Source organism: Triturus cristatus, chromosome 1_2 (assembly GCF_964204655.1).
Source record: "Triturus cristatus chromosome 1_2, aTriCri1.1, whole genome shotgun sequence".
Taxonomy (NCBI): Eukaryota; Metazoa; Chordata; class Amphibia; order Caudata; family Salamandridae; genus Triturus; species Triturus cristatus.
Genome location: NC_140580.1, coordinates 848,083,139 through 848,100,311, shown reverse-complemented (window position 1 = coordinate 848,100,311; position 17,173 = coordinate 848,083,139). Strand labels below are relative to the sequence as shown.

At 40.7% G+C, this 17,173-nt stretch overlaps 1 protein-coding gene across 2 annotated transcripts in view; it reads right to left on the bottom strand.

Annotated features, from left to right (window-relative positions):
- Positions 1-1,633: 1,633 nt before the first annotated feature.
- The window catches only part of HSPB7 (heat shock protein family B (small) member 7), a 71,140-nt gene continuing 55,600 nt past the window's right edge, over positions 1,634-17,173 (bottom strand). For both annotated transcript variants that reach the window (XM_085609016.1, XM_085609017.1), the window contains exon 3: positions 1,634-6,688. In XM_085609016.1, coding sequence (XP_085465142.1) covers positions 6,503-6,688 — 186 coding nt within the window. In that variant the 3' untranslated portion in view covers positions 1,634-6,502. The remainder of the gene's footprint in view (positions 6,689-17,173) is intronic.

The window sequence follows — 17,173 nt, the reverse complement described above, 5'->3', positions numbered from 1 at the left end:
AGGCTTATAGAAACAATGTAAGAAAGGGAGGCTGTTCTAGGACAAGAGGCTCTGGGACGCTATGGAGCACCTCTGTGGAAGATAGGAAAGAGCACTGAGAAGAATTACGGGTCCTATGACCTTGTCATCGAGAAGATGAAGTTAGAGCCTCTGAAGGTAGCGACTTCGCTGCAGCTCCCGGTAACTGTTCACTGCACAAATACGGACCATAAGCAACATGGATGTGAGGAATTTTGGATGCATGTTGCAGGTTAAAATTTGACTCTGGGTAAAGGGGCAGGGGAGTAGAACGCAGAAATACCATTTTAACCAGCTTTTGGAAAAATAACTTTTTGGATGTTTTTCCAGTGGTGTTGTTGCTCCAAGATTCCCGACATAAAGCAGTTTCTTTTGGCTGCAAATCAGTTGATGGTATTGGGGTCAATCAGATGGGACAAGGTGGAGAGCAGTGAAGAAACAGAAGCACTGCAGTGAACAACACAAAGAGTTATGGGGTCACATGGATCTAGTTCTGGGGCCAGTTGCACATTGAACCACCACGTTTTCAATGTCTTCCTGACGCTAAGCAGGTTTCAGTCTTTTCTAAGATGGAAGGAAGTTCTATAAGCGATTTGAGAACACCTCTATTCTTCTATATTTCTACTGTATTATCATTTAAACTGCTATTTCTTTTGTAATATTAACCCTGCCTGAACAGTCATATTTGGTGTATGTGTCATAGTTGTCATATCAACTAGCTGACTCCACCTTCACATCACCTCCCATGAGGTTGACCATGACTGTTCGGTAAAGTTACCCAGGGAACGCAGGATGCCTTGGAGACCCCATGGTCAGTCTCTGGCCCAATACCCTGTATTCAGGTTAGAAGAGAGCGCATAAGGTCTTATCTTCGATGTTCCTTCATGGTCCCTACAAGCGCCTACAAGGTTCCTACAAGCTCATGATCTGTGAGAAAGCCTGACAGTCCCTCATCATAGAGTCTTTCTGGTGTGTTCTGTAATTATTCATTTTCAAGTGGGGTTTGGCCACATTTGCAGTTGTAAAAATGGTACCTTGTTAAAGCTGAGACTCTGTATTTAAGTGAGGGGTTGGTATAAGTCCCTCTATGATAAGGATGGGTAAAGCGTTCGCAACTTTACAACTCAGGTTTTCTGTTGTACAGCAAAATCTAACCGAAACGGCATAAAATCAGAAGGTTGTGGTCAGAATACAATCTGGCAGACATATAGTTTCCTAAACATCATTTACAAACATATCACCCCACTGGAGGTAATGTTAGAAAATCTACACCTAGTGGAGTGGTGTTTTTATGGAATTCCACCAGAATATCAACTACAGAGAATTATGGGTCTAAAATATCATGGCAAAAATACTGAGGACCAAAATATTTTGACTGTAAGTGCAAATAGGTAAGCCTCATTTACTATACGTAACTCCACATATATGTACCATGATAAAATATATATATCTTCAAAGTGTGTACATTTGGCGTTAACAACTGTAAATCTATACTTTCCTATATGACCTTAACTTCTAGAAAATACTTAGGTCTCAATAATTTGGCTCCACAATACTTTTGTCCTCGATATTCTGTCATACAACTCTTTTTATAAAAAATATTTTAGGCATGATATTGATGTCATACAATATTTATTACTAAGGTATTTTGATATGCAACCATCCCAAATATGGCAGGCCTTCCAAAAACAACTTTGCAATATGTGGAGGTAAAGAAAAGATGCAATCATTACAAAGAATCAGACACATTTCCACAGAAGTGAAAATCATTTACAGTAATCACAAATAATACCATACAATGTATATACATAATGAAAACAAATGCTCAACTGTTAACCTTAAACTTTGCCGCTGAATATCACTACAGGGAGGGGGAAACGGGGGGGGGGGGGGCGATGCTCCAAACCACGCCTTTGTCTTCAGGATATGTCACCTTCTCTCTAAGTACTTGGATCTAAATGTAGTTGTCGTTTGTAACAACAGCCTGTGTCTATATATAAAATTATCTAAACACTGCTAACTTTCAGTATTGACCTTTTTGATCTACAACACCGAAATTAAGGTAGCCACAGCAAATCCCCTGGCCACAAGAATTAATCTACCTTCTGTTACCAGCAACTCTGACATAAAAGCCTCTTGGATATGACATCTATGAGTTCATGGTATTTGTCTTGGATGTGCCATCTGTAACAATTTTATGTAAAATATTATTGAAAAAAAAAATACCTTCCCAAGACCTCCTTTACAATCATATCCAGGTACACCTGTGACAAACACATGACTATTTGGTTGACCTGTTTGTGCTTGTAAATGGGGCAGGTAAATGAGGGAGGCCATATTGCCCTGAGAGAAGAGCTGGCTAAGGCTACACAAGGCTATCCAATGCTGCTCCTGTGGGCCAGAGCCATGTCAGATTTTCTGAATATCCGAATAAGTTGGTTATCAGAAAACCCTGAAGGAAACTAGAAACACTTGGGGGCATATTATCAAGGGGCTGCGATAAAATTATCGCCGCTTTAGCGTCCGTTTTCAGGCGAAAAGCGGCGATAATTTTATCGCATTATCATCAAGGACACGCTAGCCCGTGATTCCTTGACTTAGCGCCCGTTTTTCACACGCCTTGCATCGATAATGAGATGCAAAGGAGGCGTGGCTCTGAAAACAACATGGGATAATATCGCAAAGGCAGCTTCGCGATATTATCAACGACGGGTAGCGATATTTGAAATCGCGTTAAGTATGCTTTAACGCAGGAATTTAACGTCTGTTAAATTCCTGACTAAGGCATACCTAACATGGCGGGTGGATTGTGTGGCTAAGACCACAGGCCCTATCATCAAGGATATAGCCGTTTTCCATGGAACATCGCTGGAAAACCAGCGATGTTCCATGGAAAACACCGCTATTGCTGGAATAATTATCGCCATTGCGCAATGCGTTGTTAATACATCGCTAGCATGGCGATAATTTCCAGCGATAGCCGGCGATAAAAATCCTCACGCTAAGAGCGGCTAGCGATAATTATCACTGCTGCTTGATAATATGCCCCCTGGTGTGATTGTGGTCCACGAGGACGAATCTGTGAATCTGCTTATGTTGTCTGTACATCTAGCTTAATTTAAACCTTTTGCCATACAATCCATGCACTTTATCTTAATCTGTTTAAAGAGTTGTGGCACCAGAACCCTCTGTTGTAAAGCTCGGCCATGCTGTGCCCCCTTATAGCACTGTCTGCTGTGAAATCGGGTGTTTGGTGGGGTGCAGTACATCACTGCTAATATCATCCAAATATGTTACAGTGGAGACTAATTGAAAAGAAGGCTTGAACTTTACTACACCATAAGTCCACTTCTATTAAGTGGGATGCATTACAGGACAGGCACAAATCAGCTTTTCGAAGTATATTTTGGCCACCTCTGGCAGAATATGAAAAAATAAAGCTAATACTCTTGCATGAATCTTAACTCTATGTAGAATTCAATTTCTTTGTGCTTTGAGACCTATCACTTACGCACAATTGGTTTGTTTCTGGAGTGGAAGGAAAAGATAATCATATAAAATGGGACAATCCTAGAAGCAGAGGTGAATCCAGACTAGCTGACATGTGGGAGCCAGAATTAAAATGTCTGATACACACACACGACTCCAAGAGTATAGGGAAGATTAAGATGTCCGACATGAAGCCTAATACGGCTGATCCACGATGGGTGCCAATCAGAACTAGAACAGCATGGTGCTCAAGATTAATAAGGGCAAAACAGCTGAGGCAGATTCACATTGCATTGATAAATTAAGATCATGTACCCATGTGCTAGATCAGTGGTTCTTAACCTGTGGTTTTGGGAACCCCTGGGGGCCGCAAAGCTTACTCTGGGGGTCCACAAGTCTTGGTAAATTAAATAATATTAACAGATTAACAAAAGTGAATATAAGTAAAGACGCAAAATGTACAATAAAAAATTTGAAAGGAAAGGAAGGAATTTGAAATTGGAGGCTAAAAAGTAAGTTAGTTTCCTCTTATTGATTATTGGGAGTAGTGAAAGTGCATCAAGCATATTATGTTATGAACAATGAGTGGTTTCAATTGAATTTAGAGACGTTCCAACACTCCCGCTAACAATTACATTTAGATTTTTTTTATATTTGTTTTGTGAATTTAATAATTTATATATTTGTTTGAAGAATGCTTGATTCTGTATTTTTTATGTGTTTTTTTGAGGTCCAAATGATTGAAAATACTTAGGCCGGGCTGTCCTTGAATCTCAGTAATCACTGAGTCGAGGTCCCCGAATTCCAATAATGATTCTGTGGGGTCCCTGGGTTCCAGTAATGATTAAGTGGGGGTCCACACAAGTCACAAGGTTAAGAGCCACTGTTCTAGAAGATTAGAAACTTAAATGGTGAGTTAATTGGACTCACCCCGTTTTCTTTCAAACCCCAAAGCAGTGTAGAACTTGATATCTGAAGTCTTGATTTTAAACTATCCATGCAGATATCTATATTTTTTTATTTAATGTCGGTGGAAATCACCACAGGCGTTTTATATATTTTTTGTATACTCGAAACATGGTACATCCTTTTTCAATAAGAAAGAAATTACACTTGGCATTGGAAAATGTATCACACATTCATATTACTGCGCCAAAGAGATGGTGAGCTGTCATAGAAAATGATTATCTTTCTACATAGACCACAGTAATTCTTTTTTGGAGGACAGAAAACACAATATTGAATCTGATAATTGTTAATTAGTATGACTTGAGATCCAAGGGGGAAGAAGGGAAAAACACATGGGAAAGTAGTGTAGAGTAGATTTGATAGTTGAGACAGTAGCTGATTTAATACTTATAAGAAAGGGAAAAAGGACAAGGGCATAATTAATTATAAGTTTGACAGGAAAATTAAAATGCAATTTAGATCCTTTTTAAATATTAGGCGCGGTGCATGAATAGGTTCTGTAGTCCACTGGAAACTGGAGCCTATTTTGAAAAATGTGTTTCTTCAGCGTGTGTGGCCCACATATCAATTAATACACACAGACAGGCCTGGATAGTTGTGAGAAATGTACTCCTCCTTGAAGACATGGGCTGAAACACAGACATGTCAATAGACCATGTCGTTGGTAGCCAGATCAATATCAGGCTTGGACAAAATGAAAGTATGTGCTTTTAAATGAAATCTTTAGTTTTGCCAAGCCCACTATAACCCTTGTAATCACTACTTCTTTCATTAACAGATTTACTCTTACATTGGTTTGTCTGCCTCTGTTACCAGCTGCTCCCTCACCTCCCATTGGTTCCTGTCCTGTCCCCTTGCTTCCCAGGGGCCCTCGGGTTACAGAAAGCATATCCATAGCACATGAATTTTGAAGAGCGCATCATGTACACCACATACAGGCTGAGCATTTCACTCTATAACCAGCATCCAGGGAATTTGATCAAATGGTACCGTACAAGCAGGGAACTCAGTTTAATTTTTAGCTATTGGTGAATTCTGCACCGTAGTTCAATCACTTTATTTCAAGGGAGCTGGGACTATAGCTCCCAGAATAAATGTTTTGTTAAATAAAAGCACAGAACTGTAAGGGGGTTATTTAGCGTTAAGCGGATACGGTTATTTGCCACAAATGTGGTGAAGTACCCTGTCTGGCAAACCAATGGTCCGTCCCAACTATCTAGAGACAAGCGAACATTCATGTTTCTGCTGGGGGAAGGCCTGGTGGCCCTTCCAGCAGAAACCTAGAATAACAGTGCCACAGCTATCGGGCCATCGGTCTAAGTACCTAGGACTATTCGTCCTATTTAGGGTGGGTATTCTCGTATAATTTATTCCTGTGCGGGACCGCCGGGAAAAGTCTGGCGATCCTGAACAGAAAAAAAATAAAAAGGACCCTGGCGCCCCTCTCTTTGGCTGACATAGTCATTCTTTATTTTTTTTCAAAAACAAGATACCACTTTGGAAGTTTGTTCAGGAAAAACAACAACGTTTGCTGGGAGCTGGGAAGGCGCATGAACATTGTAGCTATTTGGCAAACTTATAGTGCCTTCCAAGGAGTCGCCATGGTGGTGGCTCCTTTGAAGACACAGAGATTTTTGCCAGGCAGGTAGAGTTAAATATGGTGAGTGGTCGTCAGGCGGTTGTTAGCCAGGATCCCGATGCATATAACCTCAGCGACCCTGGAGGAATGGTGGGCCACCTACCTAACTCTAAGTAACCCCCTACGTGTCCTGGTGACATGGTGTCACTCTTAAGCCTATAATAATGGGAGTCCAGCAGAGCTCAGAGAAAATTCAAGAGTAAACCTCCCATGATACAGTGGCACAGAAAGACTGCACATCACACTCTATGGATATGTGTTCATCCGAAGGCAATAAATAGCAGAATTGGGGAATGTTATTATATGTCTAGGTGCAGGCGGCTAAGGCTGCATTCCAGTTCCCCTCCCCATAAGGTTAAAGGGTTGCTTCTACACCCCCCCACTGTCTCAGATCTTGATTTCAGTCCGGAAGGTCTGTTGGACATGCTCGGTGTGCTTGGCTGGGTGCCGCTTGGCTTTGACGGTCAACATGCCATCTTCACCCAGTGCGGAGGTGACTGAGGTGGGATCCACATCCTCTGGCAATTGACACTTGTGTGTGAAGGTGTTCATAACAGTTCCATCAGCAGCAAGCTGGAAGAAAAATCAAAGAGTGTCAGGGTGGAAAGAGTAGATACCTGCATGACAGGACAATAACACGAAAGTCTTGCTGCAAGTGTCTACTAGTGCTGCAAAACAACAGGAGCACTTTACCCACAACTCATCCTGGTCTGTGACCTCCAAGGCATACACAGGTCACTAGGCTCTGAATTGCTACCCTAGGGTATGATAGAGAAAATTAGGGGTCGACCAGCTTGTTCCTCCAAGTCATGCTACTGTACACGGGAAACTACCTTTAATACACAGTCATTATCATACATTACCATGCAGTTATTACCATGCAATGCCTTAACACGCATTGCCTTTACCACCCAAGTCTTAACCACGCATATGCCTTTTCCATAACATGCCTTTACAACGACAATGTAGGTATTTTATCAGTTAAGTGAAACCCGTAAATATATATATATATATATATATATACGTCATGTGATCAAGGCAGGGATCTGCCGAAACGCGACATGGCAACTTGATGGTGTGCTGAACTAATAAACATCTAGCACCAAACATGGGTCTACGCTCATTTGTTCTCGAAAAGAAAGCTGTAAGTGAGGTTCGTGGCATATATATATATATATATATATATATATATATATATATATATATATATATTCACAGCGGAATCCCAAAGCGCGTCCATCCAAACAAATGGCGCAACACCAGGATACAGACTCCGTGGGCAATGATGAAGATAAGTGTTGTTTATTCTCACATCATAGGTCCAAATGTTGCGTTTCGGCCACCAGACATGCAGCCTTGTTCACATAGCGCGCTGATAAGAAATGGTGCATTATATACATGTGACAGTGGTAGTGTTTTTTCTATCTTGTTTCAAGTGACTAGGCATTTTACATCATGTGGTAACATTTACTGTAGCGCTGCTTTACTGCTGTCAGGCGAAATGACATCACAGCATGGTCATCATGTATTGACATAGTAGACAGACTTTGTTGTATGTTGATTGAACTTTCTTAACTGTGTGTGTTCTCTGCTGTTGCAATTTGGCAGCATTCGTGACATACATAAAACAAAACGCGCTTTTTATTAGAGACAAACTGAGTGAATACCCGCATATACCAGCAGATAAGTTAGCCTCAGCCCTTTAACCCATTTGACATACGGCCGTGCGTTCCTGGTTGTGAAGGGGTGCGCTTACGCGAGACAGGGAAATGCAGTCACATGTGTGATATTGATTCATATCAGCCTAATGCGGTGAAATGCAGAAGTCCCCGTAAGCTATCGGGTTTGCAGAGGATCTCAGTGAAAACCAGTAAGGCCGATCTGCGCGCGGAGTACCACTACAAAGCCTAAATGAATAATAAAATGCTTAAATGCTGGGCTAACCACCACTGTATAAAGTTAAAAAGTGGAAATGAGTGAGGGTGAGGCATATATGTGGTGATATATACAACTTAAGAGAGGCATGCGTGCATAGTGCGCATATGTATAGCAGGTGATTGTGCCGTGGTGTAGCCTCCTCAAGGGTGTGGAAAAGTGACATAAAAAACATTATAAAATAGCGGGAATTTAGATGCTATACAAAAGATCAATGCTAGGTTTCCCCAATGTATTACTGTACTTCCTATGTTCGCGACGCAGTGTGAATGGGATCAATCCTTTCTGAGTAAATGCGTATGCGAGGAATAAATACATAAGCCAAAGTGAAACAGCAAAACGATGCAGATGCAGCTAATCAACACAATTAAATCAATGCAATCCATAGAAACGTAAAAACACAGAAAATACAATCCAAATAGTTGATTACACCCATACATGCTATGCTCGACATTTGTCAGTTCCAATGGTCCTCATGTATGCAATCTAACTATATGGTTGTGAGGTACTCAAAATATGCACAGTGGAGGTAGATGCCAAGCTACAACATGGATATATCATGTGTGATGCGTCTGGACTCAGAGCATGGGTTAATGTCACAGGAAATGGTGCAAATCCTCACTATATATATAAAAAAAAATATATATATATATATATATATATTCACTGTAAAAACCATCAGTGATGTCACTGACCATGTCATGAGTGATGTAATATGTGACGTCATCAGCAGTGCATTGCGGGGGCGCGAATTATAGTTAGCTGAACTAACTATAACGGGGGAATTTCTAGGGTTTTGTACGAGGGAAATATAACGCCCCTTAAACCTATTGTTTTTTCAGGGAATTTCTAAGGCTTTTTAAATGCCAATTCCTAACTATAACGTGCATGAAACCTATGGTTTTTTCAGTGAATTTCAAAGGTTTTTTAAATGCTGATTCCTAACTATAACATACCTGAAACCTATGGTTTTTTTAAGTGAATTTCAAAGGTTTTTTAAAAGCTAATTCCTATCTATAACTTATCTCCAAAGCTATGATGTTTAATGATTTTCATAGGATTTCTAAATCTTTATATTTCAGTGTGTCAATTCCTTTAATTATTTTTTGTTTTATAATATTTTTTCACCATTTTTTAAAACTTTTTTTTTCAATTAATTCTTTTAAAAATAAAAAAAATTATTTGTTTTTAATGATTTTTTTATTGTAAATTTATTTAAACTATTTTTTATATATTTTTATATATTTTTTAAACTATATTTTTAATACTTTGTTATTTTTTTTTTTTACTATTTTTTTTGGATTCGCGCACCCTATGCGCACCTTTCTCGATCCCTGCGCGGAACATAGTCACCATTTTCCAAGTGTTGTGTAGGATCTGTGTACGGTATGCGTTGGGTACGTATTTTTGTGCGCGATTACTATGCGACCGGTACGCGACTTCGAGCTTATACGCGGCACGTACAAAGCACGTTACACAACGCTCGCGCGCTTCCGCGTGACATCATGTGCGTGTTTGACGCTGTGGGTGCGCGAATCTCGTGAAATATTTTAAATGTCAAAAACCATATATATATATGTATTTGATGTAAATATTAATTGAAGACATAATCTAAACTACTAACAAAACTAATATATTTGTACTTCTAATACTATATTCCTTTTAAATGCAATTTCGCGAATTCGGTGCATGCTGCCTATGCGCACGGTTCATGGATCCCATGTGACCTGAAAAAAAGAGATTTGATTGGTTCATTACACGTCGTGTTAGCCCCTATCACTAATTTTTATTATCCCTGGGGACCCCATCCCCCGGGGTTTATTAAAACACGTTGGGGACCGTGGGGGGAGCCCCAACGCCCCCATGGTCCCAGCCGGCTCCCCGCGTCCTTTGGGAGCCGGCATTGCTTTTCCACATGGGGAGCTGCTGACATGCAGCTCCCCATGTGGAAAAGCAATATTGTTTGGATTTTGAAAGAGAGAGCAGGTTTCCCTGCTCTCACTTTCAAAATCCAAACGAAGTTTGCTATGGGAGGGCAGGAGACTTCCGCCCTCTCATAGCAAACAACAGTGTCCTGGGGGTGGGCACCCCAGGACACTGTAGGAGCCGGCCCTGGGGGGTGGCGGTCCCCAGGGCCCTCGAGGGCTCCAGGAGGGAGGCCACGCAGCTCCCTCCCTCAAACAATAAAGCCCTGGGGGGTGGTGGTCCCCGGGGCTTGGGGGGGCCTTCTGGGACCCCCTAAGCAACACTAGAGGGTTAGAGTATTTCTACCCTGCCCCCTTTACATCTTTCACACACTTATTTCCCTTAATCAGCCTTGCATCTACCGAGGCACAAAATGGCTGCCAACAGTTCCGAATGTTGACAGACACTTGACAGCCAATTAGCATTCAGCGCGTGATCGGGAAGGTGTGTGCTCGGTTTGCAGAGGGTGCACTCAGGGTGCGCATAGGGTGCGCGGATCCTCCGAGGCCATAGATATATATGTACTTTTAACTCTAATTTTCTCAGGAACTACTGAACGGATTTACACCATTTATGCAAAAGGCACGAGTCTGAACTGAGGACTACCTCTTTGCCAAATATGGTGTAATTCCATTCAGCAGTTCGAGCTGTAGCGCGAGTTATAGTTATCTGAACTAACTATAACGGGGGAATTTCATTCGTTTTTTACGAGTGAAATGTCCAGCTAACTATAACATGTGTGAAATCTATGGTTTTTTTAAGTGAATTTGCAAGGTTTTTTAAATGCTAATTCCTAACTATAACGTGTGTGAAACCTATGGTTTTTTAAGTGAATTTGTAAGGTTTTTTAAATGCTAAGTTATGTATGTTTTATTATATTTTTTATATATTTATTTTACACTCGTTTAAAATGTGCTTGTTTTTTTTTTTAAGGTTTTTCACCGTGCGCGCACCCCGCGATTTTTTGAAAAAAAAAATGTTTTTTTCACCCTTCGGGGTCCTTCAGGGACCCTCTGACAAAGGCTAGGGGGTCAGGAACGCTCTACCCTGCCCCCTTTTCACGTTCTTCACCTTTCTTTTTCCCTGTCACACACACAACACACAAAATGGCGGCCGACGCTTCCTGATTTCGACCGATTCGAACGTTGACTGACATGTAACCACCAATCAGAATTACGCTCGCGCACGTTAATGTGCGCGCACGGTGGGCGCTTATAGATATTTATGTGCTTTTAACTGCAATTTTCTCAGGAACTACTTAACAGATTGACACCATATATGCAAAAGGCACATGCCTGACCTGAGGACTACCTCTTTGCCAAATTTCAAGTAATTCTGTTCAGCCGTTCGGGCTGTACTTTCGACTAAAGGTCCTATGGGAAAATGCATGGGGAAAACGCGTTTTGGGACCCCCCCTTTTTTCTCAGCCCCCACTTGACGAATCACCCCGAGACTTTCAGGGTAGGAGCTGAGCGGAGCGCCCCATTAGTTTTGAAAATTTCGCGAGGATTCGTCAAACGGCGCCAAAGTTATTCAAAATAGAATTTTCAGATTTCCTATGGAAACACGGTCCTAACTATAACTATCTACTGGCGACGGCCAGTAGATAATACACATATATACACATATATATTTATATCCATCTAAGCGTGCTGCATGTATTCAACAAGCATTGGCATAGCCAATAGGTCTCGTCTTTGGGAACTTATAAGTGTTTAGCCATGCAACAGTTGCATAACTAAATACTTATAAGGTCCCAAAAGCGAGACCTATTGGCTATGCCAAGCGGCTGTGCGGCCGCGAAAGTGAAAGTGATCGCGATCCCGATCAAACATCAAAGCGGCCGTGCAAAAGTGAAAGTAATTGCGGTCAAGCGTGGGGCGCGCGCCCGCGCACATGCACTGTAGCTCTAGGTTGGCCTGGTAGCACTTTTTGGAGCCCTCTCAAAAAGTCTCGCCAGTCCAGCGCATGCGCTGGGTCAGGCGAGACATAAAAAAGGACAAAAGTGGCTCAATTGCTTCCACCAGCATGATTTATTACATGGCTGAATCAAGTCTCAACGCGTTTCGGAGCTCCTGGCTCCTTGTTCATGAACAAGGAGCCAGGAGCTTCAAAACGCATTGAGCCTTGATTCAGCCATGAAATAAATCACGCTGGTGGAAGCAATTAAGCTGCGTCATGTATTTTTTTTTAATACATGGAGCACGCTTTGATGGATTTATAGGGGCTTGCTACCCCATTGCGGCTTACTGTGGAGAGTGGCTTGGGCACAAGCGAACTGGTTTTTGTGAATATATATATTTATATATTCACTGAAAAAACCATAGGTTTCACACACGTTATAGTTACGAATTAGCATTTAAAAAACCTTGCAAATTCACTTAAAAAACCATAGGTTTCACACATGCTATAGTTAGCTGGACATTTCACTCATAAAAAAACCAATGAAATTCCCCCGTTATAGTTAGTGCAGGCAACTATAACACACGCGACCGCAATCCTCTGCTGATGACGTCAGATATTACATCACTGTATTTAGACACTTATTTACCCATGTCTTCTTCCATTAATCTTTAGCTATACATATATTACAAATATTTATTTTTCAGAAAGACACATATGTCATCAGTGATGTAATATCTGACGTCATCAGCAGAGGATTGCGGCCCCCTTTTCACGTTCTCCACCTTTGTTTTTCACCCCCTCAGACTGCGAGAGACAAAATGGCGGCCGACACTTCCTGGTTTCGAACGATTCGAATGTTTACCGACATCTAACAACCAATCAGAATTGCGCTCGCGCACGGCAGGGTGCGCGCGCAGTGCGCGCACGGTGCGCGCATATAGATATGGATATGGTTTTAAATAATATTTTCTCAGGAAATACTGAACAGATTTACACGAGACCTTCAAAAGGCACTTCCTTGACCTTATGGCTACCTCTTTGCCAAATTTCACGTAATTCTGTTCAGCCGTTCGGGCTGTACCTTCGACTAAAGGTCCTATGGAAAAATGCATGGGGAAAACGCGTTTTGGGACTCCCCCTTTTTCTCGGCCCCCACTTGACGAATCACCCCGAGACTTTCAGGGTAGGAGCTGAACGGAGTGCCCCATTTGTTTTGAAAATTTCGCGAGGATTCGTCAACCGGCGCCAAAGTTATTCAAAATAGAATTTTGAGATTTCCTATGGAAACTAGGTTGTAACTATAACTATCTACTGGTGACCGCCAGTAGATAATATATATATATATATATATATATATATATAGTCACTGAATATATATGTATTCACTGGAAAAAACAGGTTAAAGTAACGCTATAGTTAGGTAAATTTCTCAGTAACAACTTTAACGCTTTAAACTCAAAGAAATTCAGCAGTTATAGTTAGCAGAACTTACTATAACTATAACTTGCACCTGCCATGCACTTATGACCTCACACACTACAGCACTCATGATGTGTTCTATGACATCACGGATGACATCTCAAATGACATCTCAAATGACATCACTGATGACTTCATCCAAAGAGTATGCTAGTTTGTTTTTTAGTTTACATAGTGGCGCAAAGCTGTCCTTTTACTTTTCTACTTAATTTTGCATAGCTTGGATTCAGTTAATGCATGTTTACAAAATGCATGTGCTCATAATGCACCACTGCTGTGTAGAGTTATTGAACACGTTATACATTTTATTTTTAAGAATAACTCTGTGTGCAGGTGACAGTTGACTGGTGTTCATTATGCTTTAGACAAGCTTTTTACTTCTACAGAAAATGTTTCCTACAGCCAGAAAGATTCTATGTAGTAGATACTAACTTTTGTAAGCTGCCTTGACTTATTAGGGAGAATTGTGTCAGCATGATAATTTATATTTAACATAGAAGACTGTATGTATCAGGAACTAAGATATGAATATTTGCAAGTTTTGTTAGAATAGATGAGCTATCTTTAAAATGTTCACCACAGTGTGAAGGGTGCAGGTAGTATGTTCCTTAGCACCTTCAGATTGGGGTTATTTTAGCAAATACACTGTACACTGATAGTAGATTTTTTTAATACACTTTAGTGCATTTCTCATAAGAGTTTTACTGCCTGAAAACAGTGTGATACAGATTAAACTCTCTCCATAGACAAAAAACTGTTACAGTACCAACTTTTCAGCTCATATCACCTTCATTTCTCAATGTAGGTTCGGTGAGTGTCAAGTGTTAGACACAGATAAAAGCTGTCCATAGTAGGGCATCTGTTTTTCAACTTACATTCACTACTTTGGCTTTCTGTCAACAAATGTATAGATATTGAACACTGCAGTCAATGAGTGTTTCTCGTATATAAGTGGTCGAATGTTAATTTGATCTATGCTACCTGTAAAGTGCTATAGGCTCAATGTTGCATATAATGCTTGTTTTCAACATCTAAGGGAATTGTTTGTGTGGTGGCAGTAGTAATGGTTGATTTTCTCCTGAGCTATTTTGTACTTACTGTCAGGCCTCTAACGTTAGATTAATTTATTGAGCAATATGTGTGAATGTGACGTTTGGATGATGTCATGAGTGATGTCATCAATGATGTCATTTGAGATGTCATAAGTGATGTCATAGAACATGTTATGAGTGTTGTTGTATGTGAGTTCATAAGCAGTGCATGGCGGGGGTGCAAGTTATAGTTAGTGCTCATAACTATAACTGCTGAGTTTCTTAGATTTTTTTAATTTAAAATGTTAACGTTGTCACTGAACAATTTACCAAACTAACAATACTTTAACCTTTGTTTTTTCAGTGAAATTCAACATTTTTTTTAACGAAAACTGATAGTTTTATTGCACCAAACTATAACGTTACTTTAGCCTGTGGTTTTTTCAGTGAATTTCTAGGTTTTGAAAAAAAGTAAATGGTTTTTTTTAAGTGTATGTATGGTAGAATGACTGTATAATATATCCTGTGTGCAGACCTTATTTTGAGAGGGAATGTTTTTTTTTATTGTAACATAACAGGATGCGGTTCACAGTTTGCAAAATGTTTCTAAAATATGTGTGAGTATTAAACAGATTAATATAGCAATATTTCAGTAGAGATTGTGTATTTTCTCAATTCTTGTAACTCTCGTATTGAGAAATGTTACCAGCAATATATTTTTTAAGTGTCATTACTCTAGCAAGAGCTTTGTGAGAGGCTCACGGGACACTCTCTCGAGATTGTAGAGTTCTAAATGTCATTGTAATCTTTAGTATACAGTACTTATCAACCAGTTAATAGCACTTGTACTGTAGCAATACACACTCTTTTCTTTCCCTGTACAATCGAGCTAGCAAGACTCTCGCGAGAACAAGGAAAGACCTCATGGCAGGGTCACTCCGTAAATTTACATGTGACTCATGCAAGAGTCTTGTGGGATCGTATGAGGTCCCAACAACAATATTTACCTCCAGAAGCGTGTTAAAGACTCTTGCGAGACTCCAGCAGTACCGTATCACAATTTGAAAATCACCCAATAGAAAAGCTCCTCCTGTTAATCAAGTGACTCTGCACAATATACACAGCAGTTGGTCACAACCTAACTTACTTTTCTAATTGCCAAAAATCTACCAATTACACGTATATTTTTGCCACCCTCCCATTTAATCTCTTATCTTGTAACTCTGCATTCCTCTGCTGAGCACTTCTCTGGTGACTGACATCTCCATACTGCACCATGATTCGGGACACAGCTTCATGCACTGGTCTAGAGAATATGTCATTAATTGTTGTACTGACAAAAATCTTAGATTTCCAAACTTGGTCATCACCTGGTTTGGGCATAGAGGTATAAAGTGGCATCAGTTGTTATCAATGATTGAGAGCATTTTGGATTGTGAGCACCCAGACCTGATGGTAGTGCACTGCGGTGGCAATGACCTAGGCACAATCACAGGGGTTGCACTTGAAATCCAAATAAAAGAGACTTTTTCACAACTGATGTCTCTCTTTACTCATTCTGCCTTTGTATAATCTAATATATATCAAAGGCAAAAACGGCACTGGTCAAAAGAGTTTGTCCTAAGATTGAGAAGTCTCAGAAAAACATCAATAAAGCAGTTTCTGTATTTCACCGTGACCATGTCATGGGTTTACATATCACAACAATATCTGTTTTGATAAATCAGGTGTCTGTAGGAGCAGAAGGAAACAGGATCTTGCTTAATAACACACAGGAATGCATCCAGTTCTATGTGTAACTGAACACTACACACAATAAACACAAAGGCTCTTGTTAGAGCCACCCTATTGCTACATTATGTGATTATTTTATGCTATAACTCCTTTTCTTCTTTAGGATACTGGCACCCGTGAAACTTTCGTGAGAGCAGAAGCACCAAAATGCCTGCCTCCACCCAAATATTTCTCTGACTCTCGCAAGAGTCTTGTGAGCTCAAACATTTAGCATATATATCTAATGAATAACAGTTCTGCATTCTTGGATGTGGGTCGTACAGTGTGCAAACCTACAAGCCTCTCTGCTGAGAACTCTCACTTCAGACAGATTTTTCCTTCCCCTCCCTGCTTATACGGTATAGTTCCCACTACTAGGTTATGAGGAGAAAGTAACCTGTCCATTCAGAGCTTTCCAGAATATAACAGGGGTGTATTGTAGGATGTAAAGAGAGACGGGCTCTCTGCTTAGACTTCTCTCTCAGATGATGGATGACCATGGTAGGGTGTGTGAAAGGACTTGTTTCTCTGTTGGGATCCCTCTCTTGGATGATGGGTGTGTGTAGTAGGGTGTGGGGAGGGATTGGCCTCTCTGCTGTGACTTGTCTGTCAGATCATAAACATGCATAGTAGGATGCGGGGAGGGATTGGCCTCTCTGCCAGTTGACAAATGTGCAAAGTAAGGTGTGTGACGGGACTGGCCTCTCTGCTGAGACCTCTCTCTCAGATGAAGGGTGTAATTATTAGGGTGTGTGGATGGACTGGCTTCTCCTTCGAGACATCTCTCAGATGACAGGTGTGCATAGTAGTGTGTCCTGGGGGCAATTGGCCTCTCCTTTTAGACCTCTCTCTCAAATGACAAGTGTGTGTAGTGTGGTTTATTGGGGGCAATTGACCTCTCCTTTGAAACCTCTCTCAAATGACAGGTGTGCATAGTAGGGTATGTGCATGGATGGTCCTCTCCTTTTAG